Source organism: Armigeres subalbatus, chromosome 2 (genome assembly GCF_024139115.2).
Source record: "Armigeres subalbatus isolate Guangzhou_Male chromosome 2, GZ_Asu_2, whole genome shotgun sequence".
Classification (NCBI taxonomy): Eukaryota; Metazoa; Arthropoda; class Insecta; order Diptera; family Culicidae; genus Armigeres; species Armigeres subalbatus.
In genome coordinates, this window is record NC_085140.1 from 238695520 (window position 1) to 238717000 (window position 21481).

Consider the following 21481-nt stretch of genomic DNA (forward strand, 5'->3'; position numbering starts at 1 on the left):
ATCAGTATGCTTCGTTCCAGTTACGTATTGCTTGGAGGAACTGGAGGAATTCCTGGAGGAACTTCGGAGGAATTCCTGGAGGAACTTGGAGGAATTCCTGGAGGAACTTCGGAGAATTCTGGAGAAACTTCCGGAGAATTCCTGGAGGAACTTCCGGAGGAATTCCTGGGGAGGAACTTCGAAGGAATTCCTGGAGGAACTTTCAGTTTGGAGGGAACTTCCAGGAGAATGGAGGAACTTCCGGAGGGAATTCCTGGAGGAACTTCCTGGAGGAACTTCTGGAGGAATTCCTGGAGGAACTTCCGGAGGAATTCCTGAACTGGAATTCCTGGAGGAACTTCAGAGGAATTCATGGAGGAACTTCCGGAGGAATTTCCTGAAGAGGAACTTCCGAGGGAATTCCTGGAGAGGAACTTCAGGAGGAATTCCTGGAGGACTTCCTGGAGGAACTTCGGAGGAATTCCTGGAGGAACTTCGGAGAGAATTCCTGGAAGAACTTCGGAGGAATTCCTGGAAGGAACTTCCGGAGGAATTCCTGGAGGGAGGAACTTCCCTGAGAATCACTGGAGGAACTTCCGGAGGAATTCCTGGAGGAACTTCCGGAGGAATTCCTGGAGGAACTTCCGGAGGAGAATTCCTGGAGGAATTCCTGGAGGAACTTCGGAGGAATTCCTGGAGGAACTTCCGGAGGAATTCCTGAAGGAACTTCGGAGAGGAATTCCCTGGAGGAACTTCGGAGGAATTCCTGGAGGAACTTCCGGATGAAGGAATTCCTGGAGGAACTTCAGGAGGAATTCCTGGAGGAACTTCGGAGGAATTCCTGGAGGAACTTCGGAGGAATTCCTGGAGGAACTTCGGAGGAATTCCTGGAGGAACTTCGGAGGAATTCCTGGAGGAACTTCGGAGGAATTCCTGGAGGAACTTCCGGAGGAATTCTGGAGGAACTTCGGAGGGAATTCCTGGAGGAACTTCCGGGGGAATTCCTGGAGGAACTTCGGAGGAATTCCTGGAAGGAACTTCGAAGGAATTCCTGGAGGAACTTCAAGGAATTTTGGAGGAACTTCCGAGAGGAATTCCTGGAGGAACTTCAGAAGAATTCCTGGAGGAGAGAACTTCAGAAGAAATTCCTGGAGAAATTTCCGGAGAACTTCCGGAGAAAAATCCTGGAAGAACTTCCGGAAAATTCCTGGAAGAACTTCCGGAAAAATCACTGGAGGAACTTCCGGAGGAATTCCTGGAAGAACTTCAGGAGGAATTGTGAAGAACTTTCGCAGGAGGTGCAGAAAGAAATTTACCATAGGAATTCTGGGAGGAATTCCCGCAGGAATTCCGAAAGGAACTTCCGCACGAATTGCGAGAGGAACTTCTGCAAGAATTCCGAGAGGAACTTCCGCAGGATTTCCGAGAGGAACTTCCGCAGGAATTCCGAAAAAAGCTTCCGCAGGAATTCCGGGAGAAACTTTCGCAGGAATTCTTGAATCATCCGGTGGAATTCCGGGAAGAACTAATGTATATGCCCTCTTATTCAGTCTATATATTTGGTCATATCCGTCTCAATCCCTACATAAAACATAATCCTTCTGCAGGTGTTACGCCCTTGGCGATTTAATGCAACAAGTTGGTACGATACTTTCCCATTGTTTTATGTTAAGAAAATTATTCAGATCGGACCAATAATCTGCTGTCACGCTTCTTCTTACGTTGTACATGAATTTGCAATTAATGAAGTCCCAAAAGAATATCAAATGTCATTGACAAACACAAATTGAAGATTATATCAAACTACGCTTTCTCTAGCAGATCAATATTCAACGGCACAACGCTTTCCATGTTCATGGAAATTCGATATGACGTAAAAAATACCCAAATAAAAACTTGAAATAGTTATGCATAGGTTTGTCAGCATTTTTGTATTTGTTTGTCAGAAAATTTGTGATACATACGTTTAAACATTCCTGGTTTTTATAAAAGGTTTTGAAAACAATCTTTGGAAAATTCTGTGAAATTATCTCAGGACGTTCTTTGGAATTTCAGCGGCGAACTGTTCAGAAACCTCTTGGAAAATTCTTCGGAGTTTTCTCGGTAGTGCCCGAATGAATTGTAAATAGTAGACAAGGGCTCTAGAGATTTATATGACTATGCTGGGTTGGTTTTCCGTTTGATACCAAGAGTATTTGGCCTGGAAGATTAATTGATCTGAACTCCAGAAGAAGATCGAGAACTTACAATATTTGCCCTAAACTAATTTGACCTGCAAGAGTCCTAAGGACTTGATTTTCGTTATGAAGTACTTGCGAATCTATAAATTTTACCCACACTGAAGTTGGTAAATAATAATTTTCTACATTTTCTTTGACAGCATCCGCACTACGAATCTTTAAGAAAACTATAAAAATCTAGATAAAGTGGATAAGACATTGAGAGAATTTTGAGAATCACTTGTAAGTCGCCCGGAAACCTCCTATTTGAAATCATGATTCTCGTGACTTCTTGATCAAAATATTCGACATGTTAACCAAAAACACGTACTTTCCAGCATGTGATTGAGTTCAGGTTTTTCCGTTATACAAGTTATTAAAACAAATGCACACTTGTAAATTTATTTAATTAAACAGATGTGATAAAATTTGCATAAAAAGTTAAGTCCCAAGATGAATCATTGCACAAATGTACCATGCGTCTCCATATGCTGTTATTCTTATATGCTACTGAACATACATTTTTCATTATTCCGTCCTACCGTTTCACCTGAGAGGGCTTTTTTGTCTTAAAAATACTCATTGTTTTTAGATATCGTACTAACTTAGTATTTTAACTTCTATTAACATGCATTCATGCAAACATGAAAATAATTTCAACGCTATCTAAGGGACGAACCCCCTTCTACGTTGTTATCAAATAAACTGGAAATATTCCCAAATCAATCAACTCCAGTCACGCCAGTCACCAATCGATTACTATGTATTAATAAGTAAGGGAAGTAAAGCAACTAGCATGAATGTTATATATGTTGTGCCGTTGGATCTACTTTAAAATACAATTTATATTTGGTTTATATTTGCAAAAACTTTATTGTTTTCATTACACGATGAACATGATAAATATGTACCACCGCCTGTAGTACATTTTGTATCTCTATTTTGAAATGTTTGGATACTTGAAATCGTGTTAGGAAAACTTTTTAAATTTAGCAATACAAATACCAAAGCGTGAACGGGATAAACTACAAAATAGTCTAGAAAAGCTCGAATTGTATGACTGAATTGTCAAACATTTGACATTCATCAAAAGGCAAAATATTAAACATCTAATACTTGACCCGGCCCATCGAATATGAATGTTGCAGGAGATATCCCACTGTGCAACAGACTCCACGGTCCACGCTGAGCGACGTACCGGCACTTGAGTAATAAATCAATGAACAATAAATATGTTGCACACATGTTAGCATTTATGCGTGTTTAATGTACTGTTTATTATCTGTACAAGGTTCTCAACGGTGGACGTTTTTATCCGAACTGCTCAGCTCTGGGGTGGTTGACGATGTGTCACGGTATCCTGCGTCGCGTCGTCCGGGGCAGACAGCGGAAGATCTCCCTAACTGCTCGGTTTGTTCGTCGTCGTCGTCGTCGCACAGATGATACAGCAATAAAGCGTCTGTGTGAAACAATGTGCTGCCCCATTAAGGCACCATAACGATTGCAGTTCCAGCAATCTTTATGCATCAATGTAATGTTCACTATCTGTACCATTAGCTTACCGAACGTGTAATCCGTCCTTTTAATTTTAACGACCCTGACAAGATCATTTTCTAATCGTTTTTGTTTTCTTCCAATTCTTTCTTTACAGAAACATTGTCTACAATCTCAGCATATACGATCTAAGCGAACAGACACGGTTAGTGTGGTACTCGTCGGAAGATGACATCAAGATGTGCGTCATGAAGGGAAAGGACGAGGTAAGTTCCAATATTCCAAACACACTTAACCATGAATTCAAATCACCTGTAACGCAAATTCCATTAATCATCATCGAATGCATTGGACACGTGTCCTCTGTCAAAATGTTGGCATTTCAGCAGCTCGCATAACACGTTCCACTCATTCACCAGCGTTGACCTTTTGAACCAATTGTCTTTCCCGTTAATAGGCGGCCCCCATTATTTGCTCTCCAAGCGCAATGGAGGCATCCATTATGCAAATATGACTGATAAGTACGAAGGATTATTTTAACGACGTTGTCAGCGCATTGCCACCCCAAGGCATAGAACATTTCGACGTGACGGTCGTGATACCTACTTATTGTAGACTGCTGCAATCATTCAAACTGCCATTCTTAGGTTAATATTAGGAGGCTTCATGGGACACCACACGGACCGGTTGATAATGAGAAAATGTAGATTTGTCACGTGAAGTACCCATTATGATTAGCGTGAGATATATATGTTGGAATTCTTATCTTTATTGCATAGGGCATTCAAATTTATGCTATTACGGGTTCCTAGACACATTAGTAGACATTCCAACTTGAATATGAGTATCACAATGCAACATAAAATTTTATCACGTTGCGTTTTCGGCTTATCATTCTGGAAATAATTATAATTATGTTCCTGTCAAAATTTAAAGATTAGGGATGGACTATTTGCGTTTTTTCTGATACCAACGATAGTGCTCAAAAGGGTAGTTTCACGAATTTCGAATAATGTTTAAAGCGACGGCCAGACGGATCATCCTCAAGAACTTGTTTTGGACTCGTTGGAGTTTCAGATGATGAGTTGCTCCACCAGACTGGCATGTCGTATTCGATAACGGGGAGGATGATTTGACTTGTAGAGACTTGACTTGTAGAGAGCAAGCTTATTTTCCAGGGACAATGACGACCGACCGGTCGCTTGTGCGGCTGTAACGCTGGAAGGACTGGAATCGCTCATCGGTGAGCTGCCATGGCCGGATATTTCGCCTCGTTGAGTACAGGAACACGGTTCTTCTTCAGCAGAGTCATGGTGGAAGCCCTTTGTGGTGGCCCGATGTTTGTCGCCACAGTTGGCGCACTTGGGAAAGGCCATCTCCATCTTGCCGCACTCGTTGGTCGGTTGGGGTTCGCCACACTTGTTGCTCCTCGGTTGCTCCGTACGCTCGCCAAGTCGTTCTGCACCTGGTCAGCCCACCTGAGCTGTATTGATTGCAATATTTATGATTGATGATCAATCCAATCTTCATATTTTAACATTATTTCACAGGATTATTCAATACAATGTAAAAATAACTAGTAATTCAATAGGCATGTAAACATACCAATATAAATCATCTTATCAGAAAATAGGTTGAAAAGCTAACGTTCACGTCTCCGGTAATAAAAAGGAAATGTCCAATTAGATACGTAATTAGAATCACTCATGAGGATGAGGATGTATAAAAATTTTCATCACCCCCAGAGGAATAATCTTCACATGGCCCTGGTCACATGTCTTTCCATTCTGAATCGTAGGAACAAAGTCTGCACTACAACAGCACTGTATCTGCATAAGCGTATGGCCTAGTCAAAGGTTCTTAGATTAAATTTGATTATTATACAATCATTCCGATGTGGGGCTAGAATATTGATAACTCGGTGCAGATGCAGCAGCTGAGCTGTTATGCAAGGAGATATGGAACTTTCTTCTCCACACACACATGTACTTGAACTGAAGAGAATCCAGACAGTCTTCTGAGAGATGCATATTAGATTACTGCTGTCTAATGTATCGAGATAAAACACAAGATATGATTCGTTTGATATATAAAACACAACGTCAAGATGTATCGTATCGAATGTAGAATGAATCAGTGTTATACACACCTAACACTATAACATGGGTCGTCTAAGATTTTATGTTGATAAAAAAAACAAATCTACATTGGAGGTAAGTATCTGCACCCTTCATTGGAATGTGTATATCAGTGCCTCACGCTAAACTACACAATTGTTGTGATAAAATGTTTGAAATGGTTCACAAATCGGAATAGCGTTACTGATGAGGCCCCCTTAAATTTGTTAATCTAAATAAATAAGCTAGATTGGTACGTGTAGGGGAGGAGGTTCGGTTGTGGGTACCGTTCGGTTATGGGCACCCCTACGTATCTTTTGACAGACAACAGATGCTGTCATTCTGACAACCGTTCTTCTTCTTCTTATTGGCATTACATCCCCACACTGGGACAGAGCCGCCTCGCAGCTTAGTGTTCATTAAGCACTTCCACAGTTATTAACCGCAAGGTTTCTAAGCCAGGTTACCATTTTTGCATTCGTATATCATGAGGCTAGCACGATGATACTTTTATGCCCAGGGAAGTCGAGACAATTTCCAATCCGAAAACTGCCTAGACCGGCACCGGGAATCGAACCTAGCCACCCTCAGCATGGTCTTGCTTTGTAGCCGTGCGTCTTACCACACGGCTAAGGAGGGTCTGACAACCGTTATTAAGGCTTTCCCAAACCTAAGCGATTTCATCGCCGCGACGGCGACAACTAGTCGCCGCGATTCTATCGTTGGGTCGCTGCAGGCAATTCTCTATTTACGCTTCCACACCAACGGCGACAGAATCGCTGTCGCCAAGCGGTAGAATCGCGTCGCGACTGTCGTGACGCGTGTGTTTGGGGGAACCAGTTTGCTATTGTAACATGATGTTTTGTGCTCAATATCAATATATTTGTACAGCAAAATTAATCTCTTTTGAGGCTCAATGACGATTACCATTAAAATTTTGGCGCGAATTTTTTTTCTTCATTTCTCAAAAAGACTGCGAAATTCGGTTGTGGGCACTTTAATTGGTTCGGTTATGGGCACCCTTATTTTATTGACAAATCATTCAAGCACAGCCCAGAGTACTACCCCAGTACGCAAGAATAATTTCAACAATGGTATGAATCAAAAATTGTTGATTTACTACCAAAACGTTGGAGGAATTAATATGCGTGTCTCCGATTATCGTCTCGCCAGCTCTGACTCTAGCTATGATGCATACGCTTTAACCGAAACATGGTTAAATGCAAATACCATGTCCAGTCAGGTTTCAGGGGATCTTATAGCGTTTTTCGTTTGGATCGTAAATTCCAACAACAGCAATAAAAGATCTTGCGGAGGGGTGCTTTTTGCACTGCGAACTAAATTTAATGCTAGGCAAATATCAATTCCCTATAATGACACAGTCGAGCAAATTCGGGGAGCTATAAGTTTTCAAACCCACACTCTGTTTGTTTGCGTTTTTTACATTTTTCCAGACCGCACGCATGACACGAATGTAGTTGATCAACACATCAGTTCACTCATCCAATAGAGTTCGGATATCCATTTCTCAAATGAATATCAGAGATAATGTATTGATACTTGGCGACTTCAACCTGACATTCAATGGAAATGTAGCCTTTCGCAGTATCTCTATCTTGATGCCTCTTGCTTCTCGATTTGTTCAACAGTCACAAAGCTTATCGATAGTTGTAGCTTGGCACGAGTTTCTCAATAAATTTTTGTGCAAAACAACAACGGTCGGATGCTCGATTTGTGTTTCGGTAGTATCGAGGGAGATGTCAAATTTTCATTAATAGAAGCTCCGTCTCCGCTCGTTAGATCGTCGATTCATCACCCGCCTCTATTGATAGAAATTTGCGGTGCCATACCTTTGTTTAAGGATTCTTCCGAAGCAGTATGATTTTACTATGATTTCAAAAATGGTGATTATACTAGTATGAATACCTTCTTCTTGGATATATATTGGCGCACCATCATCGACCAGGATATTAATTCTTCAATAATTGCATTTTGCAATATTGTTTTGTATGCCATCGACCAATTCATTCCGAAGCGTTCCCTGCAAGTCTCCATAAAACCCACCTTGGAGTAATAAACGTCTGAAGCGTTTTAAAAGATTAAAACGATCTGCTCTTCGAAATTACTCGAAGTTCAAATCTCGCCATTACAAACAAATCTACCTCTCGGCAAACTCCTGTTACAAACGTTTGAAGAAAAGGCTGTTCTCCTCTTACCAACGAAAACTGCAACTTAAACTTCGGCATAATCCCAAAGGATTCTGGAATTACGTCAATGACCAGCGAAAAGAATCTGGCCTACCTACCGTCATGTCTATGGATACTACTGAACGTTCATCTACCGAAGGAATCTGTGATCTTTTCAAAGTCATTTAGCAAGCGTTTATACTCAAGAAACTCTTGATGCGGATCAAGTTCACATAGCTGCTATCAACGTTTCTGTTCGTCCCCCAGTCGGTTTCATCCGTTTGTCAATGCTGAAATGGTTGATAATATCTGCTGCTCAATTAAGGCCTCAACGAGTTCCGGACCCGATGGTATTCCTGCATTCATTCTAAAGAAGTGCTTCAAAAGTTTATCAAAACCTCTCTCAAAACTGTTCAACTTATCGCTTCAAAAATGGGACATTCCCCGATCACTGGAAATACTCCTACCTTTTCCCTGTTTTAAAAAAGGCAACAAACGGGAGGTCAGCAATTACCGTGGTATAGCCGCCTTGTGTGCAATTTCAAAAGCTATTTGAAAAAGTAGTTTATAACTTTATGTTTTGATAACTGTCGCGATTACATCTCTGAATATCAACATGGATTCATGCCGAAGCGCTCAACAAGTACCAACTTGACCGTCTATACATCGTTCATCATTCGAGCTCTGCAGAAAAAGACAACAAAGTGGATTCAATTTATACTGATTTCTCCACAGCATTCGATAAAATCAACCACAAGATTGCGATTGCTAAGTTCGGACGGCTCGGTTTCTCTGGACCTTTCCTCTGCTGGCTTGAATCTTATCTATCCGGTCGTGAAGCTGACCATTAAGATTGGCGATTCCATCTTCATCATACTTTCCCGCTACTTCAGGTGTACCACAGGGTAGCCACCTAGGGCCGTTAATTTTCCTAGTTTATCTCAACGACGTTCACCAGCTTATAAGATCATTTAAGTTGTCCTTTGCCGACGATTTCAAACTTCACTGGATTGTTAATGACGCTTCTGATGCCTATTTCTTGCAAACTCAGCTTGACGTGTTCATCGATTGGTGTGAGATAAACCGCATGGTACTTAATGCTGACAAATGTTCAGTGATCTCATTCTCGCGCAAACGCTCCTCGATTGACTACTGCTACAAAATTGGAACAACGAATCTTAAAAAAGAACGCGTCGTTAAGGATCTGGGCGTACTATTAGATTCAAAACTATCTTTCAACGATCATGTCGCATTCGTGTCCTCCAAAGCTTCTAAGATGCTTGGTTTCATTTTCCGCATATCTAAAGACTTCAAGAATATCCATTGTTTGAAAGCACTGTATTGTTCCTTGGTAAGATCGATTCTAGAATTCTCTTCTGTTGTTTGGGCACCGTTTTACCAAAACAGTATATTGCGTATCGAGGCAATCCAACGCAAATTTGTTCGTTTCGCGTTACGGCATCTCCACTGGCATGATCCAAACAACTTCTGAAGTTACCATGACCGCTGTAAGCTCATTGGATTAGAGTTGTTGAGCGAGCGTCGGGATATATCAAGGGCTTTATTTATTTCCGATCTTCTTCAATCAAGAATTGATTCCTCCTATTTGCTCTCTCTTTTGAACCTTAATGCGCCTTGTCGTCAGCTTAGGTTCAGTTCTTTTTTGTTCCTCCAGGGTGCTCGTACAAATTATGGACATAACGAGCCATTCACTAGTATGAGCCGTATCTTCAATCGATGTGCTACTGAATTTGACTTTCACCTTTCTCGTCCCAATCTTCGGAAAAAGTTTTGCCGAATACTTGCCGCTTCTAATACAAACACCCTTTGATAAATAGTTAGTCAGGATAGACATTAAGTATTCTTTATTTGTAAAATTGTAATAGTCTTAAGAAATATTGTATCTGTTGGAAATTGTAATTTCTGTTGATATAAAAGAAGAGAGGTTTTGCGCCCGCTTTGAGGAAGGGATTTTGCTCTACTCAAGCGGCTTTTCCCTGCTCCAAATAAAAAATAAAGAAAAAAAAAAAAAAAAAAATATCGTTTTAGTTGTCCCCTAACTTATTTCAAATTAAGTTTTTGTGCAGTTTTGTATAATTATTTAGTCATAATTGATTGAAATAATTAATTTAATTTATATTTTTGTTCTTCGGGTGTGTCTAGTTATTATATCCACACTTTTTGGAACAAATCGTTGACTGTTTTTTTTTCATTCGCCGGGGAATCCTGTCCCATTAATCTTACTGTGACATCAAATCGAAAACTATTCCTGCTATCGATGAGAGCAAATCGAAAACTAAATTTGATATTGGTTTCGATAGCAAAATAAGTACACAGTTTGATGTCAGATCAAACAATTTAGAAATCTACAGCAAAATGAGATCAAAATATGTAATCAATCATGGTGATTCATATTTGAAAACAAATTATGATTTCAATTAGATGTCAAAATCAAAATGTGTTTTCCATGTGCTCTAAATATGTTTTCAGACTTTGCTCGGGTCATCACTGCTAGGTGGATTTATCAGATTTTTTACGTGCCTCCTGGCTATTAGAATGAATAAATTATTCCTTTTCTAAAAATCTGGGTGGTTTCTATTCATGCTTCTTTTTTTTAGTTGAGTTTTCAAGAGTGCCCACAACCGAAGCACAAAATTGAAATGTCCAAAAATGTCAAATTTGCAAAATTGTCAATATTTTTTTTCAAACCGATGATATCAAACTTTTTTTTCGCTAGTATTAAAGTTATTAGTCTAGCTTTCCATTGGTATACAAATGTCGGCATAAGATCAAATAGGGCTAAAGTTATGGGTCAAAGACAAAAGGGTGCCCACAACCGAACCTCTTCCCCTACCAATATAAAAAAATGAATTTTTCAGCGGTTTACACGCGGATAGCAATGGAAAAGGACACAAATTAACTAGTAGGGTAAAAGACCCAATAGAGGAGGAACTAAGCAAGTTCAGACACTATTCAATTGCTTATTCCTAATCCGTACTTTATTTCGCTTACCTTTAGGGTGGAGCCAGAGTAGACGCGACCGCGTGATGCAACGCGATAGTGAAATTTGACAGTTCATTGATAATAATTGGTATTCCTTTACGTAAGTCGCACGTTGCGTTTACTATCTCGAAGAGTCATCTCTGCGGCAAACACAACGCAGTTGGCCTGGCCGCCTTAACGTTTATGTCATACCACTGGTATGCTATGAGCCTCAATACTGACAAGACAAATTATTAGGTGTCACCTAACTCAATGATTTTCCAGGATGCTTTCTTTGTACTGGCTGCGTTTGTGTTCGATTAGATTAGATTAGATAAAAAAAATCAAAATGTTCCACGGAAAAAATACAAAATTTCCATAAATAAATGAATATTAGCAATAAACAATTACAAAATTTTCCACAAAATAAATATTTTTTTCCATAAAAAATATCAATTGTCTACAAAATCAACATAAATAAAAATTAGTTTTGGGTCCCTTCCTAACGATTTAACACAAACGGGTTAACCCGTTAATTTGCGAAAATTTCTCCCTAATCGATTCGTCTTGGGATCTGTAAGGTTTGTATGTACCAAAAGTTGGCTAAATTAATGGAGAAAGATAGAAAATCAGTAGAATACAACTTTGGGTCAGGGGGGTCCCGTAGCGTAGTTGGCTACACGTTCGCCTTACAAGCGAATGGTCATGGGTTCGATTCCCAGCCCCTCCACCGAAACCTTTGTCAGTCGCCGGATGCGCAGCCATATACGGTGGCGTATTGGGGAGCGCCCTTGCCGTTACGACTGCCTGATGACGACTGACAAATTGTTCTTCTCTGAGCAATGCGAACAATGCGCAACGATCATTGAATTCACGACACGGACAAATGGACACAATGGACTCACGGTGAGATGGACCAGCAACGACATCAACAATGAATAATGGAAAATCTAAAAATAGATTCTGTGTGGATTCTGGCAGCAGAATACCACAGTAGATCTCGGCACAGTAGCGGTTAAGTAACACAGAGTGCCTACCAAATAAATAAAGAAATAAAAAAAAAAACTTTGGGTCAGTGGTTGAGGGAAACAAAACAATAGCACAAAAATTGTGGTGCTGCAATAGTGCTGCATAGTTCAGAATATGACATTTGCATCACAAACACTCAGTCAAAGGTGGGTATTTTTCGCTAGTAATTAATAGAGCAATAAAAAAATAATAAACTTGCATAAAAAAATACAAAAAAGGAATGAAATTGATAAAATTTTCGCTTTTAAAGAAGGGGTTATCTATGGAAAAATGCCCAGTTTTATTGTTTTTTTAATATATTTCTTTATGGAAATTTTGATATTTTTTTATTGCTCTTTATGGATTTTTTCGTGGAAAGTTTTTAATTTTCCTTGGAAAAAAATTTGCTTTGTGGAAAATTTTGTATTTGTTTGTTGCGTTTAATATTGATTTATGTATGAAAATTTGGTATTTTTTCCGTGGAACATTTTGATTTCTTTATGGAAAATTCTTCTTTTGTAATTGCCATTTCTGCTTTTAAAAGTGATATTTAATTTTTGTTTAATGGAAATTCTTAATTGTTTGTGGAAATTTTGCAACGTTTGTGAAAATTTAATTTTTGTTACTGGAAAATTAAAAAAAATTTAAGTGGAGTTTTTATGTTAGACTCATACGCTCTGTAGAAACAGTTATTGTGTATTTTTTTTTTTTTCTATAACCCAACTATGTAGCTTTTTGGTGGGGATTCTCATCGATTTGTTTTCGGCGAAATCGATGAGAATCCCCACCAGCAATTTCGCGGCGATTGATCCATTGTAAACATATGTAGCTTTTTATATACTTATCGCATCGCAAGTGTTTTCAAATGAGTGCACAATTTTCCAAAGAAAAGAGATGAACAGGCTAACAGAAGTAATTTTGAGGGGCCGAAAAACTCGCGGCTTGGTCAAGCATAGGATGTCTAAGAAAAAACTGAATAGATGGATGAGATAGAGCCTAGATTGCATTGATGCGATGTTCTCACTGCTGAATGACGTAGTGTAAACATATGACAAACTGTAATGATACGAACGATTTTCCCGAGCGAAGTGGGTTCGGACGTGGTGAAAATAGCTCTACGACAGACAGGGAGATCAGATAAAGACATTGATTCGTTTTGAGAAATTATACACAAGCATTAGCATTAGCATTAGCATACATTAGACACAAGTGATACTCATGTTTTACAGAAATTAAGAAGGGGAGTGGTCTTTGATTCCAGTCTTAAACAAAAATAACAAAGCATGAGGATTTCTACTCCTGGCCACACTCATCTTCACCGTAACTAGGGAGAGGAAGGAAGTGTTGATGTGGTACTTACTTAACTAGAGACCACCGACTTAGCGACACCCTCATATATACCACGGAGTTGGATAACGAGGAAGATATTCGTTGGTTCAGGATTTGCCTGTGGCTGGCAATGTGACCGTGGTAGATCTTATCCCATAACACACCACGTAAAGGTGTCTACCCAGCGTTACGGGTCTATTGATTCGTTTTGAGAAATTATACACAAGCAACGATAAACGGAAAGGGTTTTACCATGAACGCTCGAATCATTCTCGTTTAGGTGGGAAAATCCTGACCTCGTGACAATCAATGGTTCAGCACAACCACAGTTGAGAATAAACCTGTAAGAATTGAGTCCCTTGGGAATGTCCCAAACGGACCGAAACGTCGGACAAAATTAATAACAGTGTTATGAAGACATCTCTAAAGCATTAAATTACAGTCGAAAGTAATAGATTATATACAAGGACCATGTAGTCTAGATCAAGGTTACCCCGCACATCTTTAAAGTCCTCCTTATTTGGTTTCCCTGGAGACCGGAGGGATCGGTATTTGAATGCTAATCTTCTAAGATCACTTCAGCGTATTTTACCCAGTTTATGTGCTTGGTGAGGTCATACGCGATCACGCAGAAGAATCTTGTACGATTGAAACGGGAGCTGGTCATTTGGCATAATTGTGAACAGGTCAAAAATGAGGGTCAATTGGCAATTTTTTGTGTTAACTAAATTAATTGTCAAGCAATTGGAGCTAAGAAAAAACGGAATGGTCAATATATTGTTAATATTAATCGATAAGAATATTAATAAGACATAATCATTTCGTGAATTCGATTCCATGATTTAAAAGTAGGCGCTTGTCCGGATTAAGGCAATGGTGTATGTAATCCCTCCTTTAAAAGTAAGCGCTGGCCCGGGTTGAGGAAATGGTGGATATGACCCCTTTTTAAAAGTAGACGTTTGTCCTGAATAAAGCAATGGTTGATATGACCCCTTCTTCGGAGGTGAGCGTTTGCCCAAAATAAGGCAATGGTGGATATGATTCCATCCTCAAAAGTAGGCGCTTGTCCGAAATTATGCAATGGTGGATGTGATACCATCTTTAAAACTAGTTTGCGTCCTTCGAATGGTGGATTTGATCCCTTCTTCAAAAGAAGGTGTTTGTCCGGCATCAAGCAACGAGAATTGAGATTCCTTTTTTCAAAGTGGCCTTTTTCTTGAAATAAACCAATAATGAATGTGATCTCTTCCTCGAAAGTAGTTCTGCCGTTTCGTTTCTCCGTCCTTTCAAAAAATGTCTTCCATCAGTCTAAATTTATCAGAACGTATCCTCAATCTACTTTATCTATGTGAAAAAATACTCTTTCACAGTTCCAAATTATGCCATATGTCCGTTATGCCAAATGATCCACTCTTTTGTTACAGTTCAAAATTAAGCCAAAAGCCCGTTATACCAAATAACCGTTTGTCGAATGGCGTTATGCCAAATGACCCAGACCCGGTTGTCGCATTAAACAATGTGGATTTTGTTGCTTCAATATTCGAAATTGTTGTTTCAACGCTGATTGACTGCTTTCTTCAATTAAACATTATTGTAGTTTCAATCGAGTTTCTGTCACATTTTTCTCTTCTGTTTTTGGTATCATCATCATACAATTTTGGAAGAAAAATGTTTTCTTGTAATATTGTTGGTTTGTCTTAAAAATTATTGGACCATATAATGGCTGATATGTTAGATTAATGATAAACACTTCGAAAATACATTGTTTCGGATGAAATCAACATTAAAATAAGATATTTGCTTATGAGGGGCATATTGTGCATACTTCCTTAACAAAAGTTGAATCATCTATCGCGTATGGCTAATTCAACCCTATTTGTGTTCCATGCTTCGAGAACCCTCCGCATGTTGTTCACCGGGGAAGCCTTCGGCTACCTGTTGGTGGTGTTGGTTTGCGTGGGAGTGCCATCAGATTAGAAAAATCCACGTTTGAATTTTTGTTTACAAAATCACATACGTCCTTTTGAATGAGTACCCGTGAATTATTGTTAAAATCATTGCTTGTTGAGCTGGAAAAAGTGAAACTTAAGTAGACATAACATACTGAGCGATTCATCTTCCAATTCGCATTGGATTTTGTTGGCAATGTTGCTAGTTGCTGAGAATGGAATCTCTGGTTCAACCGAAGTTGGATGAATAGTTCCAAGAGCTTTCATAATCAGTGTCAAGGATTCTGGCGTCAACGTAGTTGCCACTGGCAACGCAAGTGTTTTGCTCTGTTGCAGTCTCTTCATGAGTTGTTCTTTAATCAATAAATCAGAAAAAATCATTCATAGAGGCATTTCTTTCGTATCACTCGTCAGTTGTGGTCGTTGTCTTGCTTTGATTAGAAGCTTCAAGATCTCATCCACTTGCTTAATCAAAGTAGCTCTGGATGTCTTGAAGAAAATCCCAAAATATTTTCTGATCAATTGTTCTGTCGATTTATCAGAAAAGCAAAAACATCGGCGTATTCTGATGAGAGAGCCGTCTCTTGGACTTGTTCTTTGACAGCATCGAATAGGTTGGCGGCAATTTGTATGGCTTGTATTGATATGTGCCTTGCAACAAAATGACAACTTTCGTGATCATTTTTCAAGGCTCTCATAGATGTGAAAAATTTCTCCGCAGTACAAATAGCACGTGCTATCCAAGCATTCACCGCCGAAATGCACCACGTGGCGACCAAATTTTAAAAAATATCAAAGTAGCTTTTTTCTGGAGGTATGTTTTTCTTAGGCGACTATCTGGCGTGTATTTTTCGTTGCGACCAAAAATCAGCGGAAGAGTAGATTTTTTATGAGCGGTACAGTAATTGCTCCAATATAAATTATATCACCACGTAGGCTTCATATAGAGTGCAGAACTCACGGCAGAGTAGTTGCACAGCAGCTTGAACAGGCTCGAGGGCTTGAATCATTTCACCTACCGCCAACAAATCATCATCACTTGAGTAGAATTTGGATTGAAGCTTCAAATCGATCAGAATTTTTTAACTCATAGAACTGCTTAAGCATGGATAACATGCTATTCCATTGTGTTTTGGTATCAGTCACCAATACAAGCTCTTCTCCGAATTCAAAATGGGCATAATTTTGCATCAAATAATTATTCATAGGTGATCTGAAAATTCTCGACGATGAAAGCAATGTTCGTTAAAGAAAAAAGTCGTTGACAATTAAACAGACACGTATGATTAATGAGATGATGATCGATTATTACTGAACGTCTTCAACTGTGCTTACTTGTGCAAAAGTTCATTCATGTGGATTGTTGTACTGTTTTTTTTTTGCACGGTGAGTATTTAGCTGATATATGTAGGTGAAAACTATTCAAGATTTTTCATACTGACAGCTAAAATTTGTAATACTGAAAATATAGTTATTTATCCGTCTCTAATAATTGTATTTTCGGTACTCAAAATTGGCTGATAATACCGGTACCACCGGTATAGCTGATCGAAGCATCCGGAATAGCTCAGTCGATACGGAGAAGGATACCCGATTCGAATCTGAAAGCTTTTCTAGTGTCATCAGATGACACGTGGTTTATTTGTCTAACATCATCACTTAAAAAAAACATCATTCACTTGGACAACTGGGATGGCCCTATTCTTGAACCCACTAGCACCAAGAAACTTGATGTCAGTGCAGGACAGATACGGCTCGGTAACCACACCAGCAACTTATTACTGCACGGTGCATTTTCTTCTTCAATGTCCGGAACCAATTTGCCAGGTCGTTTTTAAGTTTGTTCATTTTTGCCATTTGGTCGAAAGAAAGCCAAGAAGGGCCTATCGATCCACGTGAGTATTCATTCAGGCGGGTGATTAGCGAAGTAGAAGGGGAACGGGGGTATTTTGGTGTTGTCTGATATTAGTTTATCAAATCAATTATTGTCTTTATTAGAAAGACCTTCTATCCTATTTTTTGCAATTAAGAAAAATGAACTTTAATATGATAAATCTGGAACATACATCATGTTACTGCAGAAAACAATCAAATACTTTGTTATCGCGCCACATTGCGTGGCTCGACAAACCATGAAATAATGAATGAACATGTTTTTGAAGTATTTTGATGTTATGTCCATTAAACTATTTCATTAATTACGCGATGTGAAGAATACACTATTTAAACACGCCTCCAAGCAAATTGAGTAAAATGTAGTCATGTTCCTACTGTTCTAATGTTGGTTTTCCATTATAGCACGTTTTCTTCAATGCAGCTGTATTTATACATCAATAATGTATATAGGAACTAGAAGAAATACATTAAAAATAGCTCCATCATTGCCGGTATCGTAGCACATCAAAAATTCCCACAAACTTAATCCCAAACTCTTTCAAATTTACTCCACTCTGAGTAATGTTATTGAGAAAAATATTCTCACTTCATTACAAATACCCTTGTACTGCGAAATCCTAACCCTTTTGAATTCATTTTTCCCAATTCCTTCTGAGTCGTCTCTTCAAATTTCCATCAGCTCAATTAGTGAAAGCAGCTTAGTCAGTGATTTATTCTTCCCATGCTTCCACCTCTTGGGCAAGCTCATTTTTTCCGGACAAAAACATCATAAATTTTGAATTATACACACCATCATGCTGGAAACGAAGCGCAGTTAGTCGTTTCGAGCACCGGATGGGGGCAAACTAGGAAATCCTTTCAACAAGACCGTTAATTCAAAGCGAGTATAGAAGGCAAAGTCCCCCCAAAATGATAACAAAAAATGTCCATTTTTCAGCGCTATTTATTTTTAATTACCTGAGTTTTCCCATCACTCACGGTTATTATTTCATGGTATTCTCTTTTTTCTTTCTCCATTCCACAGGACCTCTGCCAGAATTATATCCGCGTGTTGGCACTGCCCACGCCCGGTACGCTGCTCGGCTGCGGCACCAATGCATTCCGTCCGATGTGCCGGATGTACGGGATCAACGGAAACAGCTACTCAATCGAGTCGGAGAAACCCGGTCAGGCCGTGTGTCCGTACGATCCGGCCCACAACTCGACGGCTGCCTTTGTCGGTGAGTTTTGAATTCGTGTTAATATTGATGTACACCAAGAGTCAAAGGTAAAATCATAATGGTTTCTTCTTATTTATTATAAAACTTTATTAGCAATTTATTAATTCTTTTCAAATCTGACGGAAAATGGTGCTTTGGGATGATTTGTTATGTTTCCCACACATTCTTGGAAGATATCGTAACTGAATTTCAGAACGTCTGGATATTCAAACTCTGAAAAAAGCAGTCTGTCACATATTTTTCGAATATTAAAACTGTATCAGCTTTCATCTGTTTGAAAATTGCATGCTCTAATGCACAAGCGATGTCGCATCGGATATCAGTTATTGTCTCTGTTGTTCAGATAATCCTGTCACGTTCCAAGGAAGCACCCTTCTATGATTAACACTGATCCCTATGAAGACGACAACGACTACGTACGAAATAATGCAATTGTTGATTTTTCCGGGCACTGCATTTGCTCTCGCTCTCTGTCTGAAGGATAAGAAACACGTCCTTCGACCTATCCCATACTGAAACTGAGAAATCATCTGCAGCATCATCTGCATTCGCATCGTGTACATATCCCTTCTTTTCTTATCATAAATCTTGAATAACCAAACGTCCATCCGTGTGAGAACAAAGGAGAAAGCTTCACATTTCCTGCGATTCGGAGCTTGAATTGCACAAACCGTAGAGCTCCGGTAGGGCCCGGTTACGCAAGGCCCCTATTATGTGTAAGCCAATTTATGGCAAGAGCACTTCAAATATTTCCTCCATAATATGATTTAGACGTACATACAGTTGTGCATCCAATTTGGCACGGACATTCGTTACGGATTACATATGCTTTGAATGTAATTGGAGAAAATTGTAATAGAAGTTTATTTTTCTCGTTCAAAATAGAAATTATAATCGTTAATATAAATCTAGTTGAGCATGAAAATACACAAATATCGCACAATCCTCATTCTATCATCCCGGACAGATTCGAAAATAAAGTTGGTTAGGAAATCAATTACGATAACGTGATTACGATCGCTTCGTTGGTACCTTGCCAAATGTCCTCTTCTCGGATGCTGGGCACACTATGGCCCTGGCCTCAAATTGTTCCTTTTTTCTTCATCTCAATCACCCATCTCTTCTCCTGGCATTCATACACATGTGGTGCAAAACTTGCTCTCGTTCAGCGAACAAACAACCCATGGCTCCCCGGTTGCAGGGATCCGTCGTACTACTGAAGAGAAAAAACAGCCTTCCAGCGATAAAACAGAGATCAAATTTTGTGGAAAAACGACGGCTTCGAGTTTAATCCAGCGTACGGAAGGGTAGAACAACACTGGATACTGTGTCTACTGCCTTTGCTTCACGGTTCTTGATTTGGCAAAGAATCGATGAAATCGGCCGATTTGAGGTTACGCGCTTCGCTGCACTAACAAACGGTTTGCGTCACTGTACTGCACACATCAAAGAGCTGCTTTTATTTCGCTTTGCAGGAAACAAAATATCGCCGGTGCTTGTCTACTTCGCCGGTTCCGATAAGATGAAACGAAAAGCCGTAAGATGGGATTTTCTGCATAATGGATATGAAAACAAACAAAGAGCCACAATCTTCAGCGTAATCGACTAACGTTAATATTATTCATGTTGAATGAATATTTGTGATTGTTGTCGATGAGGTTTGGAATAACTACTTCACATTTAGTATCGATGAGCCTCAAACGTTATCGGATGTGATTATGCTTATTCCTACAAATTGTTCTTTGGTCAACAGGGTCATTACCAAAATTAAGCACTTGCTTCATTATATTCTGCTTAGTAGTTTCGCGTCTTAAGAGTCAGTTCGCGAGAAACGCGAACCCATTTCCAAGGGACGTTGCTGTGATGTTCTCCGATTTGTCTGGAATTTTCAGGATTTTTTCATATAGGGTAACGGCTCAAACCTTGGCCCATTATGCTACGGTTGAGCACATTTATCGTTATAAATCTTCATATATTGCATTTCCAACCAGAATTATTCCACCAGCCGGCTTGCTTACATTTGGTATTGACGCCAAATAGCAAAAAACAACGATGAATGTCCGCAATATCTCATCAAAACCAGCGAAAGTATCGAGAGAAATGGACAAAACGTCGGCATCCTTGTCCCTATCAGGTGGATAATTTTTCAGCCCACTTGGGACGAGTGATTGTTGATTTCGAACATACGAGAGATAAAGATGGGTTGCTGTTTATAGTACCAGTCAATTTGCTTGCGTTGAATAAAGGCAGCATGCAAACAAATAGAGAAAATCAAATCATCTTATTGAGCGTGAACTCTAATTGGTTGCATGTAAAATACTACCACACTGATTGTGAGAGTGCGTTTCAGATTTCCCCCAATAGCACGCTTACCAAGGACATGCTAACGAAAATACTATTATATGAATCATTTATTTCCCAAATATTTACCATATTTGCAAGTGAAGAAGTTTAGAAAAATGAAAACTGTATTAAAAACTGCAATTGCAAAAAGGCCACATGCTCTAGCCCTCATGTTGTGCCTTCAAACAAATTGCATACGTTAATTATTGGCTGCCGCATAATTTTGAGATTTACTGCCAGTTGAAACCATGGCAGTTGTGTTGCTCTTGCTCTCGCGATACTCTCAAAGAAACTTTTTTTTTCCAAAACGTAAACAATGCTTTAGGTGGGGATGATGCATAACGCACTATTGAAGAAAGCCAATTGTAAAACTTATTCTAGGCAATTCCTTGCTTTGTACTGTGCCTAAATAGTTATAACTGTGCCAACCACTTGATATTATTACACAATTATTAATAAATACAATTATCGGATGCTTGTTTTTAACTCTGCCTGCATTGAAGTTTCATTATTGGTACGTGCGTTTGATTACACTCCTCTCTATATCGATCAGCTGTGTGAATCCTTTCAAAACTCTCACGTGTTTCGACTTCCCCAGTTGAAAGAATATTTTTTCGGTATCATGAAAAAAATGAAAAAAATCAGAAAACTCCTCGGATTTGTTAAAGAATGTTTTGAAAATCCTCAAAATTATCCGAATTTTATTTTGTTGCCCCTCAAAATATTATTTTTGGCAAAAAAAATCCGAGGGGGGGGAGA

General features: G+C 39.2%; 1 protein-coding gene across 4 annotated transcripts in view; it reads left to right on the top strand.

Annotated features, from left to right (window-relative positions):
• Positions 1-21481, top strand: part of LOC134211975 (semaphorin-1A) — a 597712-nt gene that overhangs the window by 461223 nt on the left and 115008 nt on the right. For all 4 annotated transcript variants that reach the window (XM_062689410.1, XM_062689412.1, XM_062689411.1 and 1 more), the window contains 2 exons: positions 3850-3958; positions 18184-18379. In XM_062689410.1, the coding sequence (XP_062545394.1) occupies positions 3850-3958; positions 18184-18379 (305 nt within the window). The remainder of the gene's footprint in view (positions 1-3849; positions 3959-18183; positions 18380-21481) is intronic.